Genomic DNA, 12638 nt, shown 5'->3' with positions numbered 1-12638 from the left:
GCTACAATGAGAGGCTGAAGCAACCCATCCCAACATCACTGCCAAAAACTTCCCCCTTAACTAATTAGGCCAACCGATGGTTGACTCAAAGAATGCCCATCCCAAAGGTATTACAAGGCACTTAACCACGTCTACCACATCTCTGGGACCCCTCAGTCAACCCGGAAAGCCTGTGGTTTGGCATCTAACCTCTACTAGCTTTCAAGGCTAGTACCGGAGCTGTGTCGTCGCTCACTGCGTTCAACTCTTCTCACGGCCAGGGAATCCTCCGAGCTTGCTCCAAACGATAGAAGCACCATTTCGAAGTACAAAACCTACACCACTCTGATCCTATGTCGACAGAAAAAAATCTCAGCGGGAATACATTCACTTCAATGGACAGACCGCACCACTACAAATTTTTAGAGGCACTGGCAGGTTTCAGATTATTAGCTTCGGCTAGGACTAACAGTCAACTTAACGGGACACAAAACTTTGCGTAGCAAGGGCGCGGGCCGTCTCAGCACAGCATCAGTTCAGTAAGACCCTGAAAAGCAGCCCACAGTACCCTAGCAACAAGCCTGTGCTTGAGGACCGGTACAGGCCACGACTTCAAGTAGCATCCGTATAAGTGTGCTGCACAATAAATCTATATTTTACCCAGGCTCCCCTTTAATTGTGTCTTCAGTAGCATAGCGTCTTGGAGGCTTACACCCTGGGGTATTTTGGTCTGTGTCTATGTACAGCTTTGCAGTCACGTGGCGATGCACCCCTGAGGACATAGGGTCTCCACGCGACTTGCTAGCCAGTGCCCAACCTACCACCTCATCACTTTGGCAAGGCGGTTAGGCGTCAAAACGATTTTACCATATCATCTGCCTGAGGTCCCATGCAATAAAGCAACATCTTAATTTTTGCTTCTCTTTTTTTTCTTTTAGATCCAATGTGATGCTGAACCTTTCATCTTGAATGGTGCCGAAAATTGAACTTTTTTGGTGGCACTATTTGAAAATGCGCCGCATTCGTCATTAAAGATCATGTCGGCACTATTGCCATTTATCTCCACACCTTTAACTGTACAGTTAAGTCCATGGGAGATTAAACCTCATCTGTCATGTTCCGCCAATAGTGATTTTGGGCACAATTTATTAATTTGAATTTTAAATTATCATCTTAACAGTAATTTTATAGTTTGCATTTAAACTTGTTCTGCTCACTGTAACCTCCCACTTAAATTTTGTTTGGCTAGTTCCTCGAGTCGTTCTCAGCACAGTATCTGAGACTTTGCCGATTTTTTGCGAGGATAGCATCCTGCCTCACCTTTTACCCACCTCAATGCACGACCGGCGATTGAAATTCACCCCTGCTTTCATGACCAAGGCCGTTTTTGCCTGCAGATTCTCAGGGCAGCCCATTTCTCAGAGCTCGCCTGAGGAGCACTTAGGGTCGTGCCCCATTCTAATGTTCCAGGGCTCTCGAGTATGTATAGGCGCTATGGGTAAACAATTTCTCACAAGCCAGCACCCCGCCCCCCTTCCTCTATTCCACGAATCACCACCCAGATCATTGACCGGAGCTTAACCCCAGCTAGCGACGACCTGTCTCAAGGAATGGACATTGGTGTTCGAATGTACTGCCTCTGACCTCTAGTGGTGGAGTTAACTACTTCCCTGGGTGTTCGAGTTTTTTCTCAACACACCTGCCTTCTAGCGACCCACGCAACAAACGTTCTCCTGTCGTTCTCTTCCGAGCCACCAGAGCACTCTACCAGTCTCCTCCAATAGTAGAAGTAGTCTCGTTCGAGATGTACAAGTCTACCTCGCCTCTGTTTCTGCTACTCCACAGTAGATAGTGCTGCGATCAGGTGCCATCTGCAGCATCGAGAACTCGAAGCCTGTATTTCTCGACTCCTCCCTCAGACATCTTTGGAACCTTTCAATCCATAGCCGAAGTATCCTCTCCTTCTTCCAAAGTGAAGCGCCGAATTTTATTAAGTGACACAGGTGTCATAACAGGAACTTCTTGGCGCGACTTCCGACTGACTGCATCATTCACGACCAGCCCTCAGCTAGATTCGACTTCACTACTTAAACTAAGATGTAGTCGCCTCGTCAAGGGATGTTTTCCCAAATCTCGGTTTTTTTTGTTACCTTTTTGTAAACTGTCAGTCAGAGTTAGAGTTAATAATTTTTTTTTTTTTGTAAATTAAGGCTTCCGCATCTACCATGCTAATTTCGCGTCGAATTTCATGGGCACCTCAGCGAGACACCTTCTGATTTCAGGATCAACACCCTGTTTTGGTGAGTTGTCGATACCCATTCTCTTCCCCGATAATTTCTTCTTTTACAGGCATTTTTGCCTATTTACGACTGTCTGCAGACTAAGTCTAATGCCTTTTAATTTGGCTTGTACGCAGACAGGGTCCAAGAACCGGAGCTGAGATTGTGGACAAATGGTCTTCCTGGCATCATAAGAAATAACCACTCAAAATCCACCGGCTTTGGATACTGGTGTGATATTTTGAGTCATGCTATTGTCGGGAAAAAACAATTGACTAGTCACAGCATACCATCTTTTAAAATTCCTTAATCTACGCAATAGTGTGACCTTAAGAACCACACTGCAGTAGCCACCACTCGTATAGATTGTTAAAATAGGACCTTTATCTGGTAGGTTGTCGGTACATACCTTAAAAATGTACAGCAACACATGAAACTGTTTACAATTAAGGTTTATCATGCTGTGGATACTGATCATTCTGTTACTGGTGCGAATTTCGGGGACAGGTGTTCTGCAAACGTGTTCCTTTCTCTGCTCGATCATCTAGTAAGCTGGTTGCATGTCTCGTCTCTAACAATGTGTGTCGATGGGAGCACTCACCATCTGCATAGACTGGTCCTTGCGCGCGAACATCTCGACCCCGGGCGGGTAGTACACCGGAGGGCCGGCCACGTTCTTGGACTGTCCGCGCCGCTGCTCCAGCGCGCGGCTCTCGGCGGCGGCGGCGGAGGCCTTGGTGGCAGCAGGGGGCGGCGCAGCGCTCTCACCCGGCGCCGGCCCCGGGGTGGCGCGCGGTGTCGACGCCTGCCGCTCCGTCACCTGGTAGGAGGGCGCCGGCAGAGGTCGCCTCTCGTCCACCTGCCACAGTCGCAGTGTCAGCGCTGCCGGAAGCCCTTCCCGTGCTGTACTTTTGTCGACTTACCGTAAGTGGTGGTGGGAGTGCTCACCTCGGTGTCGGAGAAGGAGGCCATCAGCTCGTCCAGCCTCTTGGGCGGCTGGGTGTCTCCTGGGCCGGGTGATGCCGTGGGGAAGGGCCGAGGCAGCAAGGGCTCGCGGTCCTCGGGAGTCTCCCCCGGCCCCGTGGGGAACCTGGTGTTGGTGTGGTGCGACGAGTGGCTCGAGTACTTGTACGTGATGACGGTGGGCTCGGGCGGTGCCACCAAGGGCTCGCGCTCCGGGTACCGGGCCTGGGGCTGGGGCTGGTGGGGCGGGTCCCCCGGCAGCTCGTACGTGTAGGTGCGCACCGTGGTCGTCACCTTGGGCTGCGGCGGCTGGAACTGCACCGGCGACGGTGAGCGGTAGGGCGTCTGTCGGGGAGCCTCTGCCACCGGTGAGGGGGACCTCCCGCCAGGGACCACGTTGGTATAGGAGCGTACCGTCGTCACCTTGGTGCTGCCTGGGGGGTAGTCATCCGCGCGTGGCGAGGTGTCTCCCGTGTACGTCCGCACAGTGGTGACCTTGGAGCCTGGGTATCCGCCGTCGTGGGTCGTCGGAGACCCCCCGGTGTAGGTGCGCGTGTCCCTGACGACCTGGGTAGAGCTGTAGCTGTCCAGCGGCGTTGGGGAGTCTCCCGTGTACGTCCGCACCGTGGTGACCTTGGAGCCGGGGTATCCGCCGTCGTGGGTCGTCGGAGACCCCCCGGTGTAGGTGCGTGTGTCCCTGATGACTTGGGCGGAGCCGTAGCTGTCCAGCGGCGTCGGGGAGTCCCCGGCGTATGTCCGCACCGTGGTGACCTTGGAGGCGGGGTAACCCCCGTCGTGGGTCGCCGGGGACCCTCCGGTGTAGGTGCGTGTGTCCCTGACGACCTGTGTGGAGCTGTAGCTGCCGAGTGAGGTGGGGGAGTCCCCGGGGTAGGCTCCCTTGGGGCCTGGGTAGGGCTCGCCCGGGGTGCTGGTGTAGCTGCGCACGCTGGTGACCTTGGAGCCGGGGTAACCGTCAGGGGACACGCCCCGCTTGGGCGCCGGCGGGGACGGCTCGCGCACGCGCGAGGTCTTGCTGCTCTCGTAGTACATCTCGCGGTTCAAGCGCTGGTTGGAGGGCGACTTGTCGCGGTACTGCGAGCGCGGCGGGGTCGCTGCCTTCACCTCGCGGCGCGGGGCGCGCGGCGACTCCTGGCGCGGCTCGATCACGCCGTACGTGAGCTCGCGCTGGGCCGAGGTCGACCTCTTGGGCTGCAGCCTCGGGCTGGCGGGCTGGTCGGCGTAGCGCGTGGTGTAGGTGCGCTGCTCCACGACTCGGGACACGTGCCCGGGCGCCGCCGAGATGTCCTCCCTGCAGCACCGCGCATGCGCTCTACGGTCTGGCCCACACTCGACTTAACAACATTAACATATATACCTTTGAATATATATACTGTATAGAAGTCGCGAGTGGATGGGATTTACTCTACGTTTTTCAGAAGTGTATGATGAGCAGCTTGGGAACTTCACCGCTGCAGTGCGCTGCCGTAACGCCCTGTATCGTCTTAGTTGTTATTTGCACGTTAGAGCGCAGCACTGTCGCCCGCTGTCATTCCCCGCACCCCCCACCTATCATTCACTGCAGCTCAAGGTCGTTCAACGGGAGGGGGAAGGGGTGTTTGAAGGGTTCGACACTTGTCCGCTAGGGACCACCACAAGTCGATGCCCTAGAGATGGTGGCGATTGCGGCGGTGAATTAACCAACTACCTCAAAACCGTATTAGAAATTTTAACCTGGGCTGGCGACTTCTATACAGTATATATATTCAAAGTATATACTAATTATAATAGGTTAAATACTTTTGAAGTTATAACACCTTATAATAATAATATCTTATTATAAAAGGGGGGTTGTCTGTAAAGTCGGTTTACGGACGATAGTTTACGTGATAATGTCATAAGAAAACATTTATGAAAAATTCCATACTTTTTAATTTTCAAATATTATTCACAGTTCTTTGCAAATTTAATTTAAATAATTTGTTTAAATATAATCACAAACAATTAGTAAAAAATACCCCGCCTTAACCTGTTTGATATTATAGAAGATTTTCTCGCACGGTGGTTAGCCGGTTCTTGCACGCTCGGCTCAGGCTGTAAGTGCCATTTTTTCGTGCGTGCAGCTGGCGTTCATCAATTTATAAGACGTTTATCACGTCAATAAAATAAAGGTACCTGGCGTGCGTATGGACTATTTAATAGATACGTGCAGCTTTTAAATTTTTATTACGAGTCTTCAAGCCCCTTTAGTCAACTAACTGTAATTGACATAAAATATGTATGATTGTTGTGGCGAGGTTTATATTAACAAGTTAAGTAGTAGGCTAAACGCACCCATTGAAAATGTACGTTTCAATACTTTTTATTTAAGGTATTGTAATTAGCAAAATACCGACCATTGCCCGAATTCCGAGACAATTAGCACCCATTCGTAGAGACCGGAAAAATTCGCGGATTCATTTCACGATATGATAGAATCTAAACCACTGTACCTTTATATTGCTTCTCTGATTGGCTTACAGTTTCTCTGAAGGCCTCTGAGCCAATGAAGAACCTTCAACCAAAAAAGTATCGTATCGCAAGCGTACAAGTTGACAGGTGTCACGAGTCAGTAGCCAATGAGCTGGTGGCATTTGCCTGAGTATGTAGGGAATTGTGGAGTCTATCCTAGAGGTCATGAAAGCGCGAATTTTTCCGGACTCTTCTCGTTGTTTAGCTGCACAGAACGAGTCAGTTGGTAGTTAGAAGCACTTGTAATTTGTTTTATAACGCTGGCGGATTGCGTTGCAACAAAAGCAAAGTCACGTGACCATAAAGCAGTGAACCGCCGGCGAATACTCACAGCAATCCCGAGTTGACGCCATTCCTGCTGGGCACCACGCCGCTTGATGACGTCACTGCAACAACACACGTGATGCAGTTACAAACACTATACAATTTTTAAAAAAATCTATTATTATCATCATAATACTCTCACATTCATGGGGGGGGGGGGGGGGAAGCGTATGGCCTGCACTGCACGTGCCTTGGAAGTAAAAAAAAATTACACATCTACAATATATTGAATGGACAAACAAAATATTCACTAATTCACATAAATGGCGTAACTAAATATAAATTACACAATTGGGTGGAGAGGGGGGGGGGGGTCCACCACAGTGATGTACGTATTTGTATTCGTAAATACGAATGTATTTGCAAAAAGAATTTACATGTATACGATTATGAAGATATTCGTAGTTACAGGCGTGAATACGAATATACTCGTATTTGCATAAGGGAATACGAATACACGAATGAAATATTAATATTCGTGTTTGGATATATGTACAAATATTCAAATTCGCCTATTCGTATTCGCATTTTAGCGAATACGCAAATTTACCACCTTTATTGGTATTCACACGGTTTTTTTGAGCTAGACCACAATTTTGGGAACTACCAAACATCATAGAATACTTATGGTTCACACTCAAACAGTCCACCCTATCCCTAAAATATGCTCTTTAAGAATCAAAAACATACTAAATATTTCAATCACCTAAAATATAATATAGGTAACCATTATTTCTTTGCAAAAGTAAATTGCACACAAATGTACCATAACAAAATGTAGCATAAACAAAAATAGTCGCGTATAAAATTTTAATTGAATCAGTGTCTTTAAAACTATATAAACACATGATATTTCAGTATAATATTAAAGTTTTACAAGGAAAAAAATTAAACTGATAATTCTTTGTACCTAGTATTACACGAATAGAAAACTAAAATAAAATTATAATAACGTGTTATGCTTATTTAGTTGGAAAGAAATGGTTTCGAGTGCTTTAAACATGCAAGGAAATAAAAATAACAGGACTTCAACATTTTAAGAAAAAAAAATTTAAAAGCTGTAGTAAGTTATACTAGAAAAACATTTGTGATGAAACCATTTTTTTGTAGTAATAAAACTAGTAGAATGATGTAATATTATAACATTATAAGAAATTAAAATTCTCCTTTCATTTTGAAACAATTTAATTGTGCACCAAACTAAGTATATGTGTCTTATATAACTTCATTATAATTATATTTTATACCAACTTAATAAAACTTAATCACATTTTCTCCTCTTCGCTTTACTACGCTACACTCACTTATGAATTGAATGATTAATTAGGTCGCAATATAATACGTTTTTCGAATTTTTCATCACTAAGTAACGGATTTTGGCATGTTGATCATTGTTGCATAACAGAGAACCCTTTACACACGAGCTCTTGATGGTAGTGAGGTGTCGAACCTAATGAATATTTGTAAAATTTCGCAGCCTGTGTGAGAATCTTCTAAATACTGATTCATGAGACGCAGCTTGATTACAGAGAATGTTTTGAGAAGATGACTTTCAGTGTCCTCACCAAAGTCGAAAGAAAAAAAAACGTTTTGTTTCCCTTGAAACGTTGTCACTATCTTAAATAGATACATCCACTATATTTTCATACATAAGGTTTTTAAAGTGAAGTACCTACGTATTAATTTCTCTTGAGACAACGCTTCAACACGCGAAAAAGCATTTTTTCTTAAAAGGGCCGCGATTGCAGCATTGTTCCGTCGAGAAACTAGATGGCGCCGCGACCTGCAGTGTTCGTGTCTGCGCATGCGCAGTTCTGGATCTGCGCGGTGGTCAGACGGGGGTCGGCGCAGCTCTCAGGAGCTTCGCATCGTGTGCCATCGCCTGACAGCCGTTCTTTGGCTTCTTCGTGTATGTATATATGTGCGTCCGCTTCCTGAATGTCTATTACCAGAGACCGAAAAAATTTGCGGGTTCATTTCATGATATGCTATAATCCAAACAACTGTATTTTTATATTGCTTCTGTGATTGACTCACAATTTATCTGAAGGACTTTGAGCCAATGAAAAACTTTCAACCAAAAAAGTATCGAATCGGAAGCGTCCCAGTTGACAGGTGTCGCGAGTCAGTAGACAATGGGCAGGTGGCATTTGCCTGAGTGTGTAGGGTATTGTGGAGTCTATCCTAGAGGTCATCGAACTCGCGAATTTTTCCAGTCTCTACGCTATGACTGCGTTGAACAGACTTTGCAGGTAGAAAGCATCTTCATAACTTAACACGTTGTGAACATCAAGTGAAAGCGCCTTTAACACGTTATTCACTTACACGCAGTTGATTGACGATGGAGTTAATATTTGTAATCTTTTAAAATGCCATTGTTGTGTTTGTAGAAGCTAGCTAGATAACCAAGAATCTCCATATTGCAAATCCCCTGCTAACAAAAACAACGTTCAGTATTAAATTTAAATAAAATTATGGACCGAGAACATTCTAAATTACTGCGATTTCTTTCACTACTAAACTGCTAACTACATTTGAAATGCAAGAAAACCAGTATTACAAGTCTATAAAAAAAACGGGACCAGTAGTAAATAATGCTGATTATATACTTACATACAAACAAATCGTATAAGAAACCTTTCTACATAATCTCTTCTACTTTACAAGCATATCAATCATTTTTATAACACACTATTACAATTAGAAGTAAATAACACTCATTACCCTCTATTATTTGATTACAGTTATTTTCAAACAAACCAGCATAAGAGGTGTAGACCTCTTATGCATGTACGCATATTTGTGATTAATAATACGCGAATATGAATATTTTATTCCTGTATTCTTATTCTTTAATATTCGAATACGAATATTCACACAAAAATACGAATACAACTGTATTCGATTCATAGAAGAAAACAAATGTTGCGAATACATTCATATTTTATGAACACAAATATGGCCATCACGGTTCACACTGGAGGCTAACAGTTCTAACAAATATGACGACAACAAACCCGTAAAGGGACTTACTTACATTTGTTTGACCATCTACTTTATTCGTAATGCCCCCTCCTCCATAGAGCACCCAATCCTGAGCGTTGCACTTCTCGTTACGCTCTGAGTCATTGCCTCGACTTACCCGACTGGCCATTAATAAGTTTCACTTCAAATATTGTTTGGTTATCTATATTTTTAAACCATTTTATAAGTTTTACTATTAAAATACTTAAAAAACATAATTAGTTACAGAATTTGCGCATATTCACTTTAATTTTTGGACAATAAACAACACTCGCTAAAGTAAAAGCGTGTAAGAGTGCTCCTAAGGTACAATAGGCCGGCCTGTGAAATGAGCAGTCACAGCATTAGCTTGTGCAGGAGCAGGGGCGTAACTACAGAGGGGGTAAGGGTATTTTGCCCCCCCCTTTTTCTGAAACCTTGAAGTGGGGACAAACGGGGGCAAAGAAAGTGCTGTGTAATCAATTTTTAGATAATAAAACTACTTAAATAGCACCATTTTCCACCTTGAAATACAAATTTTCCCGGGGGAGGACCCCCCGGACCCCCCGCTTCAATAGGGGGGATCGATGATTCTTTATAAAAAGGTGTATAGCCCCACCCCCCCCCCCCCCCACCCTTTGGAAATATAGTTGTTGCGCCCCTGTGCAGGAGAGGCAAATGCCAGTCAGTAGAGATGCCGCTCCTATTGTACAATATGCCGCATGTAGGCTACTGAGAAATGAGCATTCACAACAATAACTTGTGCAGGAGAGGAAAATGCCAGTCAGTAGAGATGCCGCTCCTATTGTACAATATGCCGCATGTAGGCTACTGAGAAATGAGCAGTCACAACAATAACTTGTGCAGGAGAGGAAAATGCCAGTCAGTAGAGATGCCGCTCCTATTGTACAATATGCCGCATGTAGGCTACTGAGAAATGAGCAGTCACAACAATAACTTGTGCAGGAGAGGAAAATGCCAGTCAGTAGAGATGCCGCTCCTATTGTACAATATGCCGGCATGTAGGCTACTGAGAAATGAGAAGTCACAACAATAACTTGTGCAGGAGAGGAAAATGCCAGTCAGTAGAGATGCCGCTCCTATTGTACAATATGCCGGCATGTAGGCTACTGAGAAATGAGCAGTCACAACAATAACTTGTGCAGGAGAGGAAAATGCCAGTCAGTAGAGATGCCGCTCCTATTGTACAATATGCCGCATGTAGGCTACTGAGAAATGAGCAGTCACAACAATAACTTGTGCAGGAGAGGAAAATGCCAGTCAGTAGAGATGCCGCTCCTATTGTACAATATGCCGGCATGTAGGCTACTGAGAAATGAGCAGTCACAACAATAACTTGTGTAGGAGAGGAAACTGCCAGTCAGTAGAGATGCCGCTCCTATTGTACAATATGCCGGCATGTAGGCTACTGAGAAATGAGCAGTCACAACAATAACTTGTGCAGGAGAGGCAAATGCCAGTCAGTAGAGATGCCGCTCCTATTGTACAATATGCCGGCATGTAGGCTACTGAGAAATGAGCAGTCACAACAATAACTTGTGCAGGAGAGGAAAATGCCAGTCAGTAGAGATGCCGCTCCTATTGTACGATATGCCGGCATGTAGGCTACTGAGAAATGAGCAGTCACAACAATAACTTATGCAGGAGAGGCAAATGCCAGTCAGTAGAGATGCCGCTCCTATTGTACGATATGCCGGCATGTAGGCTACTGAGAAATGAGCAGTCACAACAATAACTTGTGCAGGAGAGGCAAATGCCAGTCAGTAGAGATGCCGCTCCTATTGTACAATATGCCGCATGTAGGCTACTGAGAAATGAGCAGTCACAACAATAACTTGTGCAGGAGAGGAAAATGCCAGTCAGTAGAGATGCCGCTCCTATTGTACAATATGCCGGCATGTAGGCTACTGAGAAATGAGCAGTCACAACAATAACTTGTGCAGGAGAGGCAAATGCCAGTCAGTAGAGATGCCGCTCCTATTGTACGATATGCCGGCATGTAGGCTACTGAGAAATGAGCAGTCACAACAATAACTTGTGCAGGAGAGGCAAATGCCAGTCAGTAGAGATGCCGCTCGTATTGTACGATATGCCGGCATGTAGGCTACTGAGAAATGAGCAGTCACAACAATAACTTGTGCAGGAGAGGAAAATGCCAGTCAGTAGAGATGCCGCTCCTATTGTACAATATGCCGGCATGTAGGCTACTGAGAAATGAGCAGTCACAACAATAACTTGTGCAGGAGAGGAAAATGCCAGTCAGTAGAGATGCCGCTCCTATTGTACGATATGCCGGCATGTAGGCTACTGAGAAATGAGCAGTCACAACAATAACTTATGCAGGAGAGGCAAATGCCAGTCAGTAGAGATGCCGCTCCTATTGTACGATATGCCGGCATGTAGGCTACTGAGAAATGAGCAGTCACAACAATAACTTGTGCAGGAGAGGCAAATGCCAGTCAGTAGAGATGCCGCTCCTATTGTACAATATGCCGCATGTAGGCTACTGAGAAATGAGCAGTCACAACAATAACTTGTGCAGGAGAGGAAAATGCCAGTCAGTAGAGATGCCGCTCCTATTGTACAATATGCCGGCATGTAGGCTACTGAGAAATGAGCAGTCACAACAATAACTTGTGCAGGAGAGGCAAATGCCAGTCAGTAGAGATGCCGCTCCTATTGTACGATATGCCGGCATGTAGGCTACTGAGAAATGAGCAGTCACAACAATAACTTGTGCAGGAGAGGCAAATGCCAGTCAGTAGAGATGCCGCTCGTATTGTACGATATGCCGGCATGTAGGCTACTGAGAAATGAGCAGTCACAACAATAACTTGTGCAGGAGAGGAAAATGCCAGTCAGTAGAGATGCCGCTCCTATTGTACAATATGCCGGCTTGTAGGCTAATGAGAAATGAGCAGTCACAACAATAACTTGTGCAGGAGAGGCAAATGCCAGTCAGTAGAGATGCCGCTCCTATTGTACAATATGCCGGCATGTAGGCTACTGAGAAATGAGCAGTCACAACAATAACTTGTGCAGGAGAGGAAAATGCCAGTCAGTAGAGATGCCGCTCCTATTGTACAATATGCCGGCATGTAGGCTACTGAGAAATGAGCAGTCACAACAATAACTTGTGCAGGAGAGGCAAATGCCAGTCAGTAGAGATGCCGCTCCTATTGTACGATATGCCGGCATGTAGGCTACTGAGAAATGAGCAGTCACAACAATAACTTGTGCAGGAGAGGAAAATGCCAGTCAGTAGAGATGCCGCTCCTATTGTACGATATGCCGGCATGTAGGCTACTGAGAAATGAGCAGTCACAACAATAACTTGTGCAGGAGAGGCAAATGCCAGTCAGTAGAGATGCCGCTCCTATTGTACGATATGCCGGCATGTAGGCTACTGAGAAATGAGCAGTCACAACAATAACTTGTGCAGGAGAGGCAAATGCCAGTCAGTAGAGATGCCGCTCCTATTGTACAATATGCCGCATGTAGGCTACTGAGAAATGAGCAGTCACAACAATAACTTGTGCAGGAGAGGAAAATGCCAGTCAG

General features: G+C 45.7%; 1 protein-coding gene across 1 annotated transcript in view; it reads right to left on the bottom strand.

Moving 5' to 3' along the window:
• Positions 1 to 12638, bottom strand: part of LOC134528499 (mucin-2) — a 105001-nt gene that overhangs the window by 26185 nt on the left and 66178 nt on the right. The window contains exons 6-8 of the mRNA XM_063362167.1: positions 6061 to 6115; positions 3207 to 4530; positions 2860 to 3117 (exon numbers count right to left, since the gene is read on the bottom strand). Of these exons, the coding sequence (XP_063218237.1) occupies positions 2860 to 3117; positions 3207 to 4530; positions 6061 to 6115 (1637 nt within the window). The remainder of the gene's footprint in view (positions 1 to 2859; positions 3118 to 3206; positions 4531 to 6060; positions 6116 to 12638) is intronic.

Source organism: Bacillus rossius, chromosome 1 (assembly GCF_032445375.1).
Source record: "Bacillus rossius redtenbacheri isolate Brsri chromosome 1, Brsri_v3, whole genome shotgun sequence".
Lineage (NCBI taxonomy): Eukaryota > Metazoa > Arthropoda > Insecta > Phasmatodea > Bacillidae > Bacillus > Bacillus rossius.
This window is presented reverse-complemented; position numbering and strand designations above follow the sequence as displayed.